This window comes from Natator depressus, chromosome 7 (genome assembly GCF_965152275.1).
Source record: "Natator depressus isolate rNatDep1 chromosome 7, rNatDep2.hap1, whole genome shotgun sequence".
NCBI lineage: Eukaryota > Metazoa > Chordata > Testudines > Cheloniidae > Natator > Natator depressus.
In genome coordinates this window covers 81,807,894-81,827,875 of record NC_134240.1, presented here as the reverse complement: position 1 = coordinate 81,827,875, position 19,982 = coordinate 81,807,894, and the positions used below count along the sequence as shown (strand labels likewise).

General features: G+C 41.1%; 1 protein-coding gene across 1 annotated transcript in view; it reads right to left on the bottom strand.

Annotated features, from left to right (window-relative positions):
• Positions 1-17: 17 nt before the first annotated feature.
• MACROH2A2 (macroH2A.2 histone) overlaps positions 18-19,982 on the bottom strand; it is a 35,951-nt gene continuing 15,986 nt past the window's right edge. The window contains exons 4-9 of the mRNA XM_074958915.1: positions 19,532-19,729; positions 16,644-16,754; positions 14,457-14,556; positions 8,573-8,662; positions 4,976-5,150; positions 18-655 (exon numbers count right to left, since the gene is read on the bottom strand). Coding sequence (XP_074815016.1) covers positions 490-655; positions 4,976-5,150; positions 8,573-8,662; positions 14,457-14,556; positions 16,644-16,754; positions 19,532-19,729 — 840 coding nt within the window. The 3' untranslated portion in view covers positions 18-489. The remainder of the gene's footprint in view (positions 656-4,975; positions 5,151-8,572; positions 8,663-14,456; positions 14,557-16,643; positions 16,755-19,531; positions 19,730-19,982) is intronic.

The window sequence follows — 19,982 nt, the reverse complement described above, 5'->3', positions numbered from 1 at the left end:
CAAAGATGAAATATTCTCAGTAATTACAGAGATTATTATGGGGTAAAACAAAATAGAAGGTCCTAGTACATCTTTAAAATTCTCTCTCCAACATGGAATGTAGACAAAAAAATTAACATTTTGCCATCCACCCTCAAAAAAAGAAAGGGGAACAAAGAATTGTGTGTGTGTAAAATTCAAAGCTACAAATCTAAAATGAGTCCTAAACTAAAAAAGCAAGACATATTTAAACAAACTTTTGAAGAGAGCTGGCAAATTAACTACTCAAGATTTCTTTAAGGTGATATAAAATGGTAGGGGGTATCTATTAGCAAGAATTAATCACAGACTAAACCCTCTCCTCCATAGCAAAGCTCTCCATTAAGTCACAAAACATCAAACTACTAACATTCCCCCTCTTCACCACATTTTAAAAATAAAACCCACCTCTAATTCTTTAATGCTACTCAAATTTATGTTGAAAAATAAAGCTTCATTTGGCTGTCATAGCTACTTGGTGTCTAGCTTGGCCATTTCTTGCACGTAGATTCCGATGCTCTCACTGTCAAAGAGCAGAAAGTAAATGTTCTTCAAGGAGGAAGAACTAGCGTCATCAAAATGGGTGGAAATGGCTTTGAGAGTCACCTGGGCTGCGGTCTGTTTTGGGAAGCAGTTTCTATGCAGCAGAAGCAAAGGAAAAGGTGGAAGTTAGTCTCAAATTCAGTCATTCTAATTGTGCATGGAAACACTGTACTCATGACACTGAAAGGAACAAAATGCATTTTCAAAATGAGTGTTTATATACTATTACATGAGAAATCCTGCATTAAGGCAACACTAGTTGCAAGTATAAAACACACAAGTGAAGAAATAAAACTCTAGGTTCTCATCGCAACATGAACTCAATTACACTATTATGCTCGCCAGCAGCAGTTACTATAATGTTGCAAAACAGTTTCAATTCTCACTTGTTTTCATACATCTTTCTGAAATGTTCATTTTTAGGGTTGACCTTTTCCATCAATGGTCTATGCCTACATTTTTTTTTTTCCAGGCACAGAAGTTCAAGCAACTTTTCCTCTCCCACTCAAAGGGGAGTGGAAAAAATATTTTCTCGCTGTAAAACAACAAACCCAAACACCCCCTCTCTCCTCCTCTAAAAAAAATGCCAGCAAAAATCCCTAACATTCCTTTGAACAAAACTACAGCAAAAATGTTTGAAATCTGGGACTTGGTATGGATATAATTCTCAGGACTAGTTCCTTTGCTTGTTTAGCAGGATGTATTCTCAAATTTAAGAGTAAATGAAAGTAAAAGTTACTTACCTTTTTCAGTAACTGAAGTTCATTTGAGATGGTTTGTCCATATATATTCCACTCTTGGTGTGCATGCTCCCTATGCAGGTGAGATTGGTGTCTTGGCCAGCAGTGTCTGTGGGGGCTGCGCCTGTGCCCTGCATGTTCTCATGCTCCCATACGGAGGACATAAAGGATGGTGTGGGCCCAACCGTCACTCAGTTCCTTCGCCACTGAGTTCCTTCACCACTGCAGAATCCCAGTGCAATAGGACTCCATAGTAGTGGGAAAGGAGGGTGGGTCAGGCAATATACATATGAATAATACATCTTGAACTCCAGTTACCTGTAAAGGTAAGTAACTTTTCTTCTTCGAATGCTTGTCCATGTATATTCCATTCTTGTTGACTTCCAAGCAGTGATCTGATGCGTGGAGGTGGGTGCTCAGAGTCCATTTAAATAAAGATTGCAGCACAGCTCTGCCAAAGGAAGCATGAGACCTCAATGCTTCCACTATGGAGTAATGGTTGGTAAAATTATGTACTAAATCCCAAGTAGCTGCCTTAAAGATGTCCAAAGTGAGAATGATTTACAAGGAATTGCAGAGGCTGGCTGTGCCCTAGTAGAGTGGGCTCTAATATAATTGGGAGTTCTAAACTAGTTAACTCATAACAAAGCTTAATACACCCTGAAACCCATACACTGGCCTGAAATCAGTTGACCTTTTCATTCTTTCAGCTAATGCTATAAATGATTTTGGGAAAGCTCTGAAGGCCGTGGTCCTTTGAAAGCAAATTGCTGAGGACATGCAAACGTGTAAAGTGTGCAACCTAGACACTCCTTGATTAGAATGCGGTTTGGGAAAGAATACTGGCAGACAGATCATTTGATTCAAATGGAAGTCTGAAACTACCTTGGGTGGGAACTCAGGAACTTGTTTTCTCTTAGTACCAGGTATATGAACCCTAAGACAGTGAAGTGTGATTTGGGAATCTCTTCATGTGTGGAGCACATCGACAGCCTTAAAGCTAAGAAGGTCTGAGCCCTCAAAAAGAAGATTCTCCACAGTTGTCTGCCAGAACTTTGGAGCCAGGGTGCCCATCCCATAATTTCTGGTGTTGCTGTGGATTGCAAAGCAGGGTCAGAAGCGCCTAGAGGTGCCTGTAAGGATGTTCTAGCTATTAAGTCTCCTTTTGTAACTAAAGATTTAAATTCCTCTCTGCTTTCCTGACGTAGTTTATCAGTAAAATCCAAAAAAATTGTTTTAGTTCAAAAAACCATAACCAACAATGCTTGATAATTCAAATTTCTGAATTGTAAGATGGTAGAGAAACACTCATGACCAAATAAGTCAAGGAATTTTGGGTCCTTTTCACTTGGAGCAATTCTCGGTTGACACTCGGTGCTCAAGTAACCTCTGATGCTCTAGTCTGAGTACCTGAGGCAGCTAACTTTGGGCTGCCATACAATACCAAAGTCTCACACCATTCTCCCTCTAAGCTCCCACAGTACCCAATTTGGGCTATGGAGCCTCTTCTGAATGGGAGCAGTACGTAGACTTAGACATCTTTTTAGAAGTTCCCGGAGCGGATCTACCTTTTACTTTAGCAAAGCAGCAATGCTCCTTTTCCTCTGAGGACTTAATAATCATCCTACTGGAATCTGAAGATGGAGCCTCGAATCTAGTGGATCCATAATTCACTGGAGCACTTCTGGATTATGGTGGAACTTGTCCAGCTGTGCCCAGATCAGAGGCTGGTCCCATGTAGCAGTCTAATAAAATCATTTTTAGATTTGCCTCCCTAGATTTTAAAGTCCTTTTAGAAAAAGATTTGTACACGAAGCATTTACTGGAGATATGGGATTCCCCAAACAAAAAAGACATCAGCAGAGACAGGAATTGCTGTCTCACAAAAGAGGCAATATTTAAAATCATGTGATTTAGGATGAGACATCCCTAAGTGCCACTAACAGGAAAAAGATGTCAGTGAGGAAAATAATAAAGAAGGAACATAAAAACTTCCTAAACTATCAACAAAAGAAAGCCTATTCAGAATGTTCCAGTAGGTAATTATCCAACTAACATTAACTATCCTAATGAACACTAATAAATATCTATTACATTTAGAGATTATGAGACAAGTGATACATTGAGAGGGAGACACTGGGGGCTCCGTCTCACAGCCATGAATGGTGAGAAGTGGCAGTTGGGCCCTTCCGCCCCTTATGTCTTTAGGACAGAAACACAAGGACAGTCGGCACATGTGCAGCCCCAATGGACACTACTGGCCAAAAACTCCAATCTTGAGTGCATGGGGTGCATGTGCACCAAGCATGGAATATAATGAACAAGCACTCTAAAGAAGAGGGTCACAATGGAGATTACACTATTTTGAAAACTATAAATCAAATTTATTTTAAAACCTACAATTTAATAATAAAAAGGAGAGAACACTATTGACCTATCAAACCTGACTCTGACTAAAACACAGTCAAACCAAGGACGGAAACAGCGAATGAAACAACACATGCATTAAAATTTTATTCCATTTCCATTTACTCTTATATCCTGAGCCCTTAAAAATATGATCCTAGTTTGAAAAGTGATTATGTAAAAATAGCATATTACTTATCAGATCAGCTCTTTCTGTCCATTCAGAGACACATCTGCTCATTTTAGGAGTAAAAATAAGGTTTTCTTTACTTTTTTTTATTCCTATTAACACAGTAGAGCCAACACAATAAGAAAGAGTAGGGTAATGTCTACTCCTTCTTGTAAGTAACCAACAAAATAGTTTACTTCAGTCCAATCATTTAAAACTCTACAAACTGAAACATAAAAGATGGTGCAAGTGTAACTAAGGGCATCTGCTGTAGCCAGCAGCGTTGCATAAGTGTAAATGAAGGCTTAAATCGGCTTGCATAAGCTTTGTTACTGACAGACTCCAAAGTGGGTTAGTGGGCAGGCAGTTAAAAAAATAACAAAACACTGTTTTTTACTTGTCAACCAAGCATATTTGATCTACAAATTTTTGGGAAACAAACCTGCAATCCCACAATGATTTTTATAGTTGCTTTTCAGAGCAGAATCACACTCTAAACACAAAACAATTTTTATCTAAAAGAAAAGATTTTGAACCACTATCTGGTTTAATGGGTGCTCTTGGGAAAACCTATATAAACAAACCAAAATTTACCTTCTTCTATCAAACTGCTCAGGCATAGGATGCTCAAGCAGACTAGGTGCTTGGTTCACTATTATTTATGTCTAATGTTATGCTGGCATTGAAGCTAACAGTTTTATAGTGAGAAACACCATTGTGAGATTAGGTAGCATAAAACTGAAGTAACGCAGTCATAAATTAGGCCCAGAGAGTAAGAATTATTCACCAACAACACAAAGCATAGTTGGTAGGCCCAATTTTTGATCTACTAGATTTGAATCTCCTTTTTATTAGATTATGTTCTACATAATTTATTATAAAAAATTTTTTATTGATAACTTCATGCCAAAATGACACTTCATACCATTTTACTCAAGAAGAGCACTTTGTGCCTGCACCTGCACCACTGAAGTCAACTGGAATTTTGCCACTGACTTCAATGGAAGTAGAATCTGGCCTCTATAATAATCCCCCTTCCTGCCACAGATGCTGTCAATTTGCAATAATATATCAGCCTCTTCTGGGTAAAGATTCATACCTGCCACTGGGGAGAGGGGGGAAAGCCACAGACTTCAACTTCTTGTCTTCTGCAGCTGTTAAGCAGTTCTTAATAGTCTCCTCAAGTTGCTCTTCACATTTGTCTGAACCCCACTGTGGGATGTGACAATGGATCACAAACTTTGCTGCTAGTCCACTGGACTGGCTGAGGGCAGCTAATACATAAAGAAAAGGCGATGATTAGTTTCTAATACAGAGGTGGGCAAACTATGGCCTGCGGGACCATCGTGCCTGGCCTTTGAGCTCCCGGCCGGGTAGGATAGTCCCTGGCCCCTCCCCCGCTGTCCCCGCTCCCCCACAGCCTCAGCTTGCTGCGCCGCCAGCACTCTGGCCTGCTGCTCCTGCCAGGGAGTGCGGCGGTGTGGCTGTGAGCTCCTGCCTCTCTGAGCAGCATGGTAAGGGGGCGGGGAGGTTGGATTAGGGGCAGTGGGTTCCAGGGGGCAGTCAGTGGATAGGGAGCAGGGGGCGGTTGGATGGGGCGGGGTGGTCAGGAGATGGGGAGGTTGGATAGGGGGTGGGGGTGTGTATAGGGGGTTGGGGCAGTCAGGGGACAGGGAGCAGGGGGGTTGGATGGGGATGGAGTCCCAGGGCATGGTTTGGGGCAGGGGTCCCAGGAGGGGGCAGTCAGGGGAAAAGGAGCAGGGGGGGTTGGATGGGTTGGGGGTCTGATGGGGACAGTCAGGGGGCGGAAAGTGGGAGGGGACGGATAGGGAGCAGGGGCCAGGCTGTTTGGGGAGGCACAGCCTGCCCTACCCGGCCCTCCATACAGTTTTGCCAAAAAGTTTGCCCACCCCTGTTCTAATATAATCATTTTATAATTATCACACCTTCCATCCCAAAGCACTTCACTCACAACACTAATTATTGTTCACTCCAGAAAACTGTTACAAGAACATTAAGGCTGCAAAATCAAGCACTCAAAAATCAGGATATGTTCCAGAATTAAGGTTGCACTTGCAACCTTAATTGCCCCCCTTGTGCTATACGTTAAGATACAGTTGTTTAATTACATGATCAGATACTTTTCCCACAGGATCTGGGCCTCATTCAGTGAATGGTTAGTTATTTAATATTTGTCTTTATCCTCATTCAGTCTGTGGTCTCAGGCCTTATTTAACACACATCACTCAAACTCTGTACTGAATACAGTATTACTAATTTTCTGATGGGCATTTCTATGGTGCTCTCTCAATTATATCTGAATGCTTCACAGATTTTTAATGAATTTATCTTCACAGCATCCCTCTGAGATTAGATAGTTTTTTTATTCCCATTTCACATATGGGAAATAGAGGCACAAAGAGATTAAGGCCAAAAGTGTCCAACAGTTTTGAATGTCCAACTTGAGACACTAGGAGGTGATTTTTCAGAGTACTTAACATTTTAATAGCACTTTATATGTTGAAAGTACAGTTCCAATCAACTTCAGTTGCAGTTGTGAGTGCTTAGCACTTCTTCAAATCTGTCACCAGGTGTCTCACATTGGCCACCCAGAAAACGAGGAACATACAATTAGTGCCCAACTATGAAAAGTCTGGTTTAAGTGACTCGCCCAGGATCACATAGGAACTTCGTGGCAGAGGCTGCAATAGAATCCAATTCTCCAGGGTCCCACTCAACTTCAAGGAAATGGATAAAGTTTGGCAAAGTTGTAAGCAACTGAAAACAGAGTCTTATTTGTAGATCAGAAGGCCAGATGAAACCATTGTTATCATCTAGTCTGATCTCCTTTATAACACAGGCTATGAATCTTTCCCAAAATAATTCCTTGACTATATTTTAGAAAAACATCCAATCTGGATTTAAAAATGGTCAGTGATGGAGAATCCACAAGTATCCTTGGTAAGATGTTTCAATGGTTAATTACTCTCACTGTTAAAAATGTACACGTTATTTCCAGTCTGAATTTGTACAGCTTCAACTTCAAGCCATTGGATTGTGTTATTCCCATCTCTGCTAGATTAGAGATCCCATTATTAAATATTTGTTCCCCATGCAGGTACTTATCCACTGTAATCAAGTCACCCCCTAACTTTCTCTTTGTTAAGCTAAATACATTGAGCTCCTTGAGTGTATCAGTATAAGGCACATTTGCTAATCTTTTAATTATTCTCATGGCTCTTCTCTAACCCTCCAATTTATCGACATCCTTGAATTGCAGACACCAGAACTAGACACAGTATTCACAACAGTGCCAAAAACAGAGGTAAAATAACATCTCTACTCCTTACTCATATTATAATGGAAAATGTTGAGAAACGTTACCTATGAGTGGTGCTACTTAAAATATACACAAAAATTTTCTGATCTACCACTTAACAAACAGTCAGTCACCTTTGGGATGGAGCACAGTATTTACAGGAGCGCTCCAGCCATTTTAAAAACTTTTAGTATCATACATTAGCATCTAAAATAATGAAAGTGGCAATTTTAAAAATACCAGCATAGCATGTGACAACACAAATGGTAAAATACATTCATTTCATTGGGGTTGTTATCTTCCCTGGCAACAGATTACCTGAATGAAGACCATTTATTTTCCATTGATGCTAATGGGTAAAAAAGTAGTTTACTCCAAAAGTGTTTAAGACTCAGTGTGACAGTGAGGTAAAATAAATTGTAGCAAGTCTCTCAAGGGTAGTTGTGGATGGCCCTTTGCTTGGGACTTTTAAAACTAGGCTATTTATTTGGGGGATTTTTAAAATGAGACTATTTAAAGCATCCAGTCTCTGTGGTTTTGAGACACTAGACTGGACAATGTATTAGAAAATGTATTGTAGGGAACATTGTATATAATCTTTTTTCCATCTTCAACCCTTATAAATCAGTTAATTTTGTTCACAAGTAAGATGCAACCTCCACAAAGTAAGCTCAGAGCTATACATTGCCACAGATATTTTAAAATTTCCACAAGTATTTCTTTCAGAATTATATATTTTATAATATAGCTGTTGTGCCAGGGATAGGAGAATAGCAATTTAAGGAAAAAGATAATCACAAGATTTACATCTATATTATATTCAAAGAATTAAAGTACAGTAAGGGAAAACTTCTGCTTTGATTATTAGTTCTAATAAAATTGGTTTAATACAAGGTAACTTGTGAACTACTGCTCTTTTTATACTTAATATATTATACTGAGAGCTAGATCCTTAGCTATGGCTGAGGAACACACAATGTGCAAGTCTGGGGGTGCAGGATAGGTCAAAGGTCATAAAGCTCACCTTTGCATTCCCCCAATCTTGGGGCTGACATGGGCAGAAATGGTCCTCTGGTGTAAATTAAGGCAGCCTAACTACTGCCACGGGGCTAAAAAACAAAGCCATATGATGGGCACAGAACAGGGGCATCCTAGCCCCCTCCCTTTCATCCAGGTATGTCCCCTATACTAGCACCAGTTAGAAAGAAGGCATAGGAGCCTCTACATTACCAGAGAGATTTTTTAAAAAATATTTCCTAGTGTAGACAAAGCCCTAGATTAGCCCAAGAACAGATCAGAGTGGCAGGAGAAAGGAATGAGTATTTGGGAGGAGGAAAAGCTGATATATACAAAAAGATGATATAGCACCCTTTTTACCTTCAGCAACTTCCAAAGGTCCTTGTGATTTGCGGAGCTCCTTTACTGTTTCTAAAAATTCTTTCCCTCCAGCCTTTTCCAAGGCCTTGCCTGCAAGGAAACAAAGCAAAAGGCTTTTATTTGAAACAAACAAAACAAACTGTATTTCTTTTAAAAATAAAATACAACTGCAAATTGTTTCAAGAACAAAAATTATACATGTATTATCTTGATTCACTCTTAATCAACAGGACTTATTTATTAATCCTATACTGCCTGTTTTTATTAATACTTATTTTTATTAACATTTATGCATTTTACAAGAACCAAATGAATAAATGTTTGTTAACATGTGTGAACTAAAAATGTATGAAATAAACACTGTATGTTTAAACCATGTGGAATGATCATGTATTCTTCACCTTGAACAAACTAAAACATTTCCTCTTTCCTACTTCACTCAGCAAAAAGAGGTTGGTATATAAACAAGCAAGAGGAAATAATGTTGTATTTAATTTTTTAAAAATGCATTTTTGTAAGTGAAGCCTGTTCACTTGGATATATGGATATATCTGGATATATTGTAAAAATGAGATTCTGACATCACAAACAGAAAGCCATCTCTATTTTTTTCCTGGTATTATGATAAAGAAAAAGTGAGAGGATACGTGAATGGAAAATTTAAAAGGTTTAAATGTGCTAAATTTTTCTAAATGCCAGTTACATTTGACCATCATTGTTCTTAATATGCATAATTAAATTAAATCATCTCCCGATAATATGAGATACCAGCAGAATGACCTTATTGTTAAAATCTTGAAGTTAAGGTATGCTTTTTTGTACTGGTTTCAGAGTAGCAGCCGTATTAGTCTGTATCCGCAAAAAGAAAAGGAGTACTTGTGGCACCATAGTCTCTCTCTAAGGTGTCACAAGTCCTCCTTTTCTTTTTTTGTACTGTCCAACATGGCTGCTTATTATTTGAGTTCTTGAAAATAACACAGCATGTAACACTTTTTTTTTACTGGTTTTGGTACAGTGAGTTAGTATTTCATTATTTGAAGTACCTGAACTTTAGTTCTCTATAAAATATGCCATCTTTTTTGTAGTAGAGGTTTAAAGAAAAGTGTATAGTAGAGTTTGCAGTACTTGCTCCTCAGATAGCCCTGAGAAGGATGAAAGCATGGGAACCAGATCTCTCATGCTAGAAACTATCATAAATAAGATGTGCACAGTATATGAAAAAATTCTAACAAAATACAAAATGTGCCTTGCAAGAATTTTCCAAGAATACCCCAAAACTGCTAACCTAAAAGTCAGGTTCAGTAATTTAGAAGATGATACAGTGGTTACTGGCAGAGATATCTCTACTGTGTAACTTCACTTCAGTTCCCTGGTGGAGAAAGTGGACAATCAGGAAAACTGTGCCAGCAGAAATTATATTTTATTGGACTTCCAGAATAAGCTGAGGTAACTGATCCAATTACTTTTCTGCAATAATTTATAAAATAAACAAACAGTTGAGATGACAGTGGGGATGAAATCCTTGCTGAATGATTATATGAAGCCCTGACCCTGTGCCTATTTCTGGGATCCTGACTGCAACTGATCTCGGGCAAGTAACTTCACTGCCCTGTGCCTCAGATTCCGCACTTATAAAATGGTACCTCCTTATCTCACAGGAGTGGTGTAAGGCTTAAGACACTGATGTTTATAAAGCATGTGAGATCTACAGTGAAAGACATGATAAGAAGTATTATGAATACATTTCATTTCCTTCTGAGTTTTTTCAAATGCAAATACAAAATAATTGTAACACAGAAAGGGATATATGAAGAGATTACTCACCTTGTGCAGTAACTGCGGTTCTTCAAGATGCGTGTCCTTATGGGTGTTTCACTTCAGGTGCTCATGCCCTTGATCGGAGATTTATAGTTAACAGCATCCGTTCAGCATACATATGCACCCAATGTGTCCTCGTGCTGAACACCAAGGCTATATAGGAGTGTGCAGGCAAACCACGCTGAATTCTTTCTCCACCCAAACACCCCTTAAGGAACAGTCTGAAGAAGAGAGGGCGGAGGGCAGGCAGTGGAGCATTCATAGGGGGACATATCTTGAAGAACCGCAGTTACTGCACAAGGTGAGTAACCTCATCCTCAAGTAATGTCCCTATCGGTCCTCCACTTCTGAACAGTATTCCCAAATGGAGGAGGGAATTTCAGAATAGAGTCCAGAACTGAAGACAGGACTGCAGAACCAAGTGCTGTCTCGAATCTGACAGGGCCTAATGTTTCAAAAATGTATGTACTGAAGCCTGTGTAGTGGCTCTACATATTTCAGATATTGGTATATTCTTCAGTAGTGCCACAGAAGTTGCTTGTGATCTGGTTGAATGTGCTATAACCCTCTGGGGGGATGAACACCAGTAACCTTATAACAAGCAATAATACATCCAGAAATCCACTTCAGTAGTCCTTGACTAGAAATTGAGGATTCCTTGGAGCTATCTCCAAAGGAAACGATGACTTTCTAAATTGCTTGGTCCTATCTAAGTAAAACACCAATGCCCTTCTAACGTCCAGGTATGTAAGCAGGATTCCTATAGGGAACTATGTGGCTTCGGGAAAAACACAGGCAGATGAATGGACTGATGGAGATGGAACTCCAGTAGAACTTCAGGCAAGAATTTATAGACATGAAGAGACCTTGTCCTTAAAGAACGCCATGAGATGGCAGGGGGCCTGCCATCAAAACTCCAATCTCCCTGACCCTTCAGGCCAACGTGATGGCTACTAAAAAGACCGTCTTCATAGACAAATGCAAGAGCGAACAGGTTGCCATAGGTTCAAATGGAGATCTCATAAGGTATTTAAGTACCAGGTTGAGGTCCCATGTTGGGATGGGGTCTCGAATCTGGGAATAGAAATTCCCCAAACCCTTACAAACTTAGATGACACAGGATGAGCAAATATGGAGAACTCTTCTACTGGAGGTTAAAAGGCTGATATTAAGGCCAAATGGTCCTTAATTGAGCTAACTGATAACCCTGATTTATTTAGATCCAGCTGGTAATCCAGGATGACTGAAACTGACACAGATTCAAGCAGAAGGCAGTGACTACATAAATGGAAGAGTGTCTTCCATTTCTGCAGGTAAGTAGTACAGATTAATGTCTTTCTACTATTCAGTAATACCTGCTGTACTTCTGAAGAGCAGGAGGATTATAACCCTGTGAACCATCGAGGAGCCATGCTCTGAGGCAGAGAACCTCTAGGGTGGGAAGAAGCACGCGACCCACATCCTGTGACAGGAGATGAGGAATGGGTGGGAGCTTGAATGACAGCTGAGCACATGGGTGAAGCAGGTAAGAGTACCAAGCTTGTCTCAGCCAGGTCAGCACTGTAAGGATAACCCTGTCCTATCTGATCTTGTTCATCACCCTTAATATCAGTGGCATTGGAGGGAATGCACAGAACAGTCCCCTCCTCCAAAATAGAAGAAAAACATCTCCCAAGGACTGGTGGCCTCGTCAAGGGACAAGGACGAAATATATGTTTGAGGGGTAACCTCCTTATTCACCTTAGCCTCCTGTTCCTCAATTGTCTCTTCCTGTGTGTGTGGGGGGGGGGGGGGAACAGGTTGGGGATGGGAGAGCTGAACAACTCTGGCCTCTGTATCAGATGGTACCAGTGGTCTGGCAAATTGCTGTTAATAGACAGCCCAATATTCCCCACTGCGGAGCCCATATAGAAGTGGGTGTGGCATGCAGGATTGGTTCTACCACCCTTGATAGCAAGCGCGATCCTCTCTGTAACTATCAGACAAAGGCTTCCTGGAGAGACATGTCTGAGAATCCTGAACAGAAATAGAAGAGACCGACTGAAAGTCTTCCTTATCTTCCTCCATCAAGTCCTATGGGGTAACACCCACAGAAAATGGTGTAAAGTCTTGCAGTACTGGAGGTGGTAATCCAGAGATCAGGGTCTCAGCACCTACAGGTGCTCAGTACCCATGAGGAGTGGGGACTCTCGCTCATCCATTATTGAGAGGTCCCTTGTATACCTCCTCCTGTGGTACTGAGTAAGAGATCAGTACCAATGCAGTAGCTGCATTGACAGAGCTGCTAATGGTACCATTGGTGGGCGTACAAAAGTTGATGCTAATGATACCTGACTCTATATTACATGCTTGGTGCCAAGGGTGTCGAATGCATAGGTACCAAAGGCTGGACAGAATACACAGATAACAGCTGGGATGAACGCAAAGGTACCAATGGCTGGGACCAAACCCAGTGGTTCCCGTCCCAAGTGTCTGTGCTCGCCCTCCTTGCTCAAAGATGGTAATGAGGTCTTCTCAGAACAATGTCTTGTTCCTTGGAGGTCCAGGACTTCACGGACCCGCTGGTACCAGAGGAGGAGTCCTTTGAGTCAATGGTACCAAGCCAAGAAGCTGAGGCTTCAGAGACTGTAGATCTCTCCAGAGACCTGGTCTTTTTCAGAGCTGGCTCCTTAAGATGAGAGTCTATGCTCCTGTTTTTGGAAGTTTTCCCTGACACTTCCAACATCTCCCCTTTCTTAGGAGAAGGTTGTGCCAAATTAGAAGAGGCACTGGATGATCTAGGTGCCGAGGGGGAGGGGTTGGGAGTCTCCTGACCTGGCTCAGACAGTGGTTGAAGGGAGCACTCCATGATAAACAGTCTGATCTTAATCTCCCTGTTCTTCCTTGCCCTGGGCTTGAGGGCAAGATGGAAGTTGCACTTCTTGGCAATGTAGGACTCCCCCAAGCAATGGAAGTATTTAGAGGGGCTGTCGCTCACCGGTATGGACTCTGAGCAGGAGATGCAGCGTTTGAAGCCCAGAGAAGCCAGGAATGCCCTGCCAGGAGGAAACAAGTCCCCTAGAGGGAAAGAGAGGGAGAGGGGATCCTCTCCCTACTTAACTGTACTAACTGATTATAACAACACAGAAACTAACAACTAACTACACTAAGTATTCTAAGAAAGATAAACTGAGGCATGTTCAAGGGGGACACATCAAGGCTACATCTCAGACCAAGGCAGTTGAGAAGGAACTGAGGGCAGTTCATCCGCGCACTCCTTTATAGCCTCGTTGTCAGCATGAGGAGGCATAGGGTGCATGGGCTGGACAGGCACGGCTAACTGAAAATCTCTGATCAAGGGCTACAGAGGTGCATGCACACCTGAGGTGGAGCACCCATAGGAAAAATACTTGAAGAACAATTGATTATTTAACTGCGTTAGCGGCCATGGATTCTAAAAAGATGAAAACTTTTAAAAGGCAGTAATAAAAGAGAAAGAAAGGCAGTAATAAAGGACCAGCTAGGCTGTCTATACTACAGCCTGTGTTGGCATAACTTATGTCGCTCAGGGGTGTAAATATTCCACCCCCTTGAGCGACATAAGTTACACCAACATAAGCATTTATGTGCACAGCCCTATGCTGGTGGAAGAGCTTCTCTTGCCAATGTAGCTTACACCACTCGCAGAGGTGGGTTTTTTATGCCAATGGGAGAGCTCTCTCCCGTCAGCATAGAGCGTCTTCACCAGACGCGATACACCTGCACCGCTACAGCGCTGTATGTATAGACATACCCTTAGTCTTAATACTACGAACCACAGAAGATTTAACAAGCCTTGACTTGGAAGGGAGAATGATAAGATATCACACCTATACTATTTTGATCATGGCATTTGTCATCTCATCTGTATGTAGGCTATTATTAGCAAGTCACAGATTAGCTGCAAATAGGTACCAACAAATATCTGCTCAGTTCAGCCTGGTTTTCAGGACAGAAATGAAAGAGTATTCAATTCCAGTAGTCAGCCAGTAGACCAGATATCAGTCCAATGCTAGATTTACCTTTGCTGCTTCGAACTGAGCCTTACCTATTTCCTCCTTGAGGTCTATTTCAGCAGTTGTTGGGTGAACAATGCCTTCTACTTTCATGGAGCCAATATGGCTGACGTCACTTTGTGTCAGAGAAAGCTGCAAGATGAGAATGAGAATGTAGAAAGATTTTAGAGTAACAGCCGTGTTAGTCTGTATTTGCAAAAAGAAAAGGAGTACTTGTGGCACCTTAGAGACTAACCAATTTATTTGAGCATAAGCTTTCGTGAGCTACAGCTCACTTCATCGGTATGTAGCTCACGAAAGCTTATGCTCAAATAAATTGGTTAGTCTCTAAGGTGCCACAAGTACTCCTTTTCTTTTAATGTAGAAAGAATTAAACTAATAATTTTAACTGTGAAATCATTTTCATACCAAATTACTACAAGAGAAGCCAGATGACTATTCATGGGTCATTCATTTTACTGTAGTCAAGTTGTCTGATTCCAACTTTTAAACTTTACTTTTATATGCTCTTAGAGTAGACCAGGCCTAATTCCCACCCACACATCAATCACAGAACTGGAAACAACCAATAATTGAAGCCTTAATGAGAGTTTAAAAAGCCCTTCTACAGATTCTACAGTCTCATTTCTCTCTTTGTTCAATCTCAAACAACAAAAAAGAGGACAGAAATATTGAGATTATCACACAAAAAATGACATCACAGCTCTATAAGCTTTGGAAACTCACCATTTGCACATGTTAAGTAGAGTTTGCTGGAGACTTGCTCTTAAATTCTGTGACTACTTCATTTGCAATGAGCATGCTCCCTAACCTCACTGAGTCTCCCTACTTCATTCTGAAGCAGAAACACAGACCTGAACTTCTAGATGATACACAATGGATTCTTCTTCTGTTGAAAATGTCCTTTGGTCTGCGGAAGATATGCGGGGCTGGTAGCCAGAAAACAGTAACTTTTACCAATTCCACTGAATGGACTTCTATGCACTTCACAACTGTTATTATTGAGCAAGGCCTAATAACTCTACTCTAGTAGCAGGGTAAGTATCAGACCTCCCGATTTTACAGAAGTAAATGGGAGGCTGCACAAAGTCACATCTGGTGGAATTGGGAACAGGACCCATATGTCAAACAGAGCAGACCCAAGGCTCATCCACTTAGCTACACTATTGCTCCAAAAGAACCTGCCAGATTTACGTGCTGTGGTATGCAATCTGTAAATTGGGGCTACCCCTTCATATGCTAAAGCACTGGATTAGCAGGAACTGACGAATCTGAAGGAGTGGGAGCCAACATGTCCAGTTTCTGGTGAATCAAACCAAATTGACACTGGAATACTGAAACCTGGGAGAGGTGCTATTGGCTTGGTGCCAATGCACGAGACTTGCATATGGTCCCTGTGCCTAAGGGGTCCAGGTCAACAGCCGTAGGTGCTGATCTCAAATGGAGTCAGTGCCAAAGAGGGCCTGACAAAGCATACATATGGCTCCAATGATTGAAAATTTTTAAAAGGTTCTGAGATTCATAAGGCAGACATGCAACTCCTTCGGGGGGGGGGATTTGCAGAAGAAATTTCATGAAATATATTTTTCTTTGAAAGATCATACCCTTTAAAATGAAAAAGCTTGAAGGATATCTCCATAGTTAAGTCTGTAAGAAATTATGCAGTATCTTTCAAATAGAATGATAATAAGAAGTTAAGGAAGCTAAAAAAAATCCTGACCACTATGCGAAAAAAAGAGGAAGGAGAGAGTTTTGTTAGACAGTTTAGCTGGACAATGTGGACATGGTAAAATCCTGTTAGAAACATTTTAGAATTCTGGGCAGCCAAACTGTTAGAAATAATTTTAGCTGGAAGATTAAACATGGTTTGTTAACACAACCAGAAGCAACGTAGCCAGGCCTTAACTAAACATGGCCCCCCTCTTCCCCCATAGCTATACTGGGAGACCCAAATCATCATTTCACTCTCACCAGGAAGAAAGAATATCCAGTCTTGATCTTGTAATCCTTCAGTCTGCAGACAAATCTTATAAGGGCCTAATCCAAAACCGACTGACTTCAGTGGGGTTTGGATCCATCTTTAAATCCCAAACAACTGAGCCAGAATGCTGGGCGAGAGCTTGTGTTCATGCAGGATGGGAAATATACTTCTGTTGATTTTAGACTCCATGGTGCCATCATATTTTACTATATAACATCTGTTCTCTGACTTCTATTACCTTCTGTCCTGGAACGAGGCTCTTAGAAGACAGGATGGTGAATCCATCCCCAGGTCCATCCTCAGATGTTGAATTTGAGGCCCCTTCTTTTTCATTCTCCTTCTGCTTGCTCTATTGGGGGACAGAAGGCAAAATGAAGCAATAACAGTCAGGAAAAAGAAGTCTGTGATTATAATCTTTCAAAAGATAAAAGCAACAGCCTTTTCATCTAAACTTCACAGGATGACAACTAAACCATAGCTTTTTACTACCCAAAAGTTATGTATTAGAAGAGTTCCCTACTATTTACTAAACACAGTAAAAGTTAAACGTGGCGCACAGTGGAGGTTTGTGGTACTGTAAGGTTTAGTAGTACATACATATGTCTGCAGCATATTGAGGATTTTTGTTTTTGTTATTTTACTTATGCTGCATTAATTTATGAGTATTCAAACTAAATAACATAGCTAAATGCTCTAATTTATATGGAAAAACAAACTGGGAGCAGCCACTAGAATTTGAAAATAAATCATAATCCCATGGCACTTCTATCACACAATTACCCATCACACAACCGATGACCTAGATGAAAAATTACTCACCAGTAACTGTAGTTTTTGAGGAGTGTTGCACCTGCAAATTCACACTTGTGGGATGCACCCCTTGGTGCAGCCTAGCTTCAGGAGTCTTCTAGGAAAAAAACCATGCCCTTCATGGCTCTGAACATTCAGACCAAGGGATGTAAGAGGCCAAGTAGATCAACACCTAACTCCTCCTGCTAAACCCCAGAGTTTTGAGAATGTAGAATTTAGAGTAAGAGGGGAAGGTGGCTAGTGATGTGAATATGTAGAGGTATTACTCTCAGAGACCTACAATTATTGTTAAGTAATTCTATTTTCTTCTTAGAGGTGGTCGCTGCATGTTCCCAGCTCTGGCAGTATGGCAAGCAGTACAAACCCAAAGATGAGCTGAGCAATCCTAATTAAACAAGGATTGCAAAGTAAGTATTGGATCTAAGTGCCAAGTCAAGAACACAGTGCTGCATAAAGGTGTGAACAGAACTCCAGGGAGCAGCTCTAGTAGTTTTCTATGATGAAAACATAAAAGAAGGATGAACTGATACCACTGTAGCCTTTGTAGAGGGAGCCCTAAAGTTCTCAGGTACTGTTACTCTGGCTAAGATGTAAGTGCATAATCTCATCCATTTCAACGGATGATGTACGGAAATGGCATTATCTTTACATTTATCCCCCAAGGCTTCAAAAAGTCTAAGTAATGATCTAAATGACTTAGTCCTATCCAAACAAAATCTCAAACACCTCTGAACGTGCAGAGTATGTAGTCTCATTAGGTTTTGGAAAGAAAAACCAAATGAGACTGCAAGAGTAATGTTTTGAGTTAGGTGGAACTCAGAATCCCCTTCAGCTGCTACCGATGGGGAAAAATACCCAATTAAATACGTGCTCCGCTTGTGGGGTGATTGACTGAAGGCCTCCTGCTAGACAGGGACAGAGGTAGGTGATGATCCACTAGATACCTGGACCTTATAAGCAGACTAAGGAAGCTCAAGAGGGGAGAGACTGCAGAGAAGGCAGGACTCTCCTGCAGGCTGCGAGACATACAGGAAGCAGGGTAGGCTCCTGTTGTGGAGACACTTAAACTAGGGCCTTGGCAGGGAGATCCTTAAGGGAAGCAACTACAGTCCCCAGAGAGGGGAGTCAGTGGAGGGAAAAACTTGCTAGACAAAAAGCAAAAAAGACAAAACTCTGCAGAAGCAGATTAGGGTTCTGTGGGGGAGGCCCTGAGGTAGGTCCAATAAGAGCACTTCAGTGGACCCTGAAAGGGGAGGAAAAGTTATTAGTTTAAAGATTTACTTGGCCTTTGTTGCACCCTTTTGCTACCCTGGAATGGGTTTTAAACTTCTAAGTGACTTGACGAGAAGACCAAGCCAAAGAAGACCCTAGAGGTGACCAGTGTGCAAAGACTAGTGGTCTGCAAGGAGTGTTAGAAATAAGCATCTCTGGCAGCACTGCACTCTAACACAAAGGGGTGCACTCATGGTGACTACTTTGGTAAAAACTTTGGGTGGGGATACAGGACAGCTTTGTCCCCATGGCCTAGAGAGTGAAGGAAAGTTTAGCAGTCTAACCTCCAACCCATTCATTCTTCTCACAGATGTAATTGCAATTAAAAATATATTTTTTTTTTAAAAAAGCATTGAAATCGTGTCTCCAGCAAGAGACCAAAAGAGGAGGAGATGGAGAAGATGGAGACTGATGTGAATACGCAGAGACATTACTCAGAGAATTACAAAAGGCTGAAATAATGCATCCTGTTCAGCACCAAGTATAGACCCCATGTCAGGACAAGTTCTCTGACCATTGGAAATCTTAACCAGAAATCCTGTCATGGTAGTATGGTTGAAAACTTTACAGTTGTCAGCTAGAGGGTAGTGCTTTGTTGTTGGGCTTCTTGGGAAGGAGGGTGGAAAAAATAAGGGTGGGGGATGAGGAAGTGTATTTTACATGCTAGAGTATCCTTTCCACAAAGCTGTTGCAGGATCCTAGTGACTGTATAGGTTTTTGTGAAGGCATCATAGAAGGTAATGTGAATGTACCTGAAAAGTATCCTCTGAACACTGTCTGCCACGATTCTGGAAGCTCATTACAGAAATAACCTGATGGCTCATTTCTCCACTCACTTTTGCTATTTTGAGAGAAAATCCTGGACCATGTACTTCTCACCCATTATCAACCCCTACCTCCCACTTCCAGTTGTCACAAACAAGATACCAATCAACTAATAAGCAATGGGAAGGAAACCATCTAATTTCTCCTATTCCCCTGTATCATTCTTCATTCAACCAGTCTCTCCCACCTCCCAAAACACCAAACCTAGTTCCTGCTTACCTTTTTGGGTGCCCTGGCTTTGGTAGCCTTTGCTTTCTTTCCACTCTTCTTGCTCACCAAGGATTTCCTCCCTCTCTTTTCAGGAGACGGGGAAAGGATAGTTTCAGATTTTCCTTTGGCACCTCGTTTTTTGGCAAGAAGCTCTGGTTGAATTCTGGGCAGGACCCCTCCACTTGCAATGGTCACTCCTTTTAGCAACTGCAGGGAGAGGCAGTGTAAAGAAGCATGACTTATCTGATTAAAATCCCTCATTCTTGACTAGAACTGTCCTCATAAACTACACTGCACTGTACACAAGCAGAGTATACAATATTTAAAACACGCATTTGATTCTGTTTGTTGAATTTGTACTGTAATAATGCTCATACAAAAGTAACAATGCACTTCACAATAATTATTTAATAGCAAAGGTAAACAGCCTGAAATTAAAGGATGCTGGCTAGGGATACAG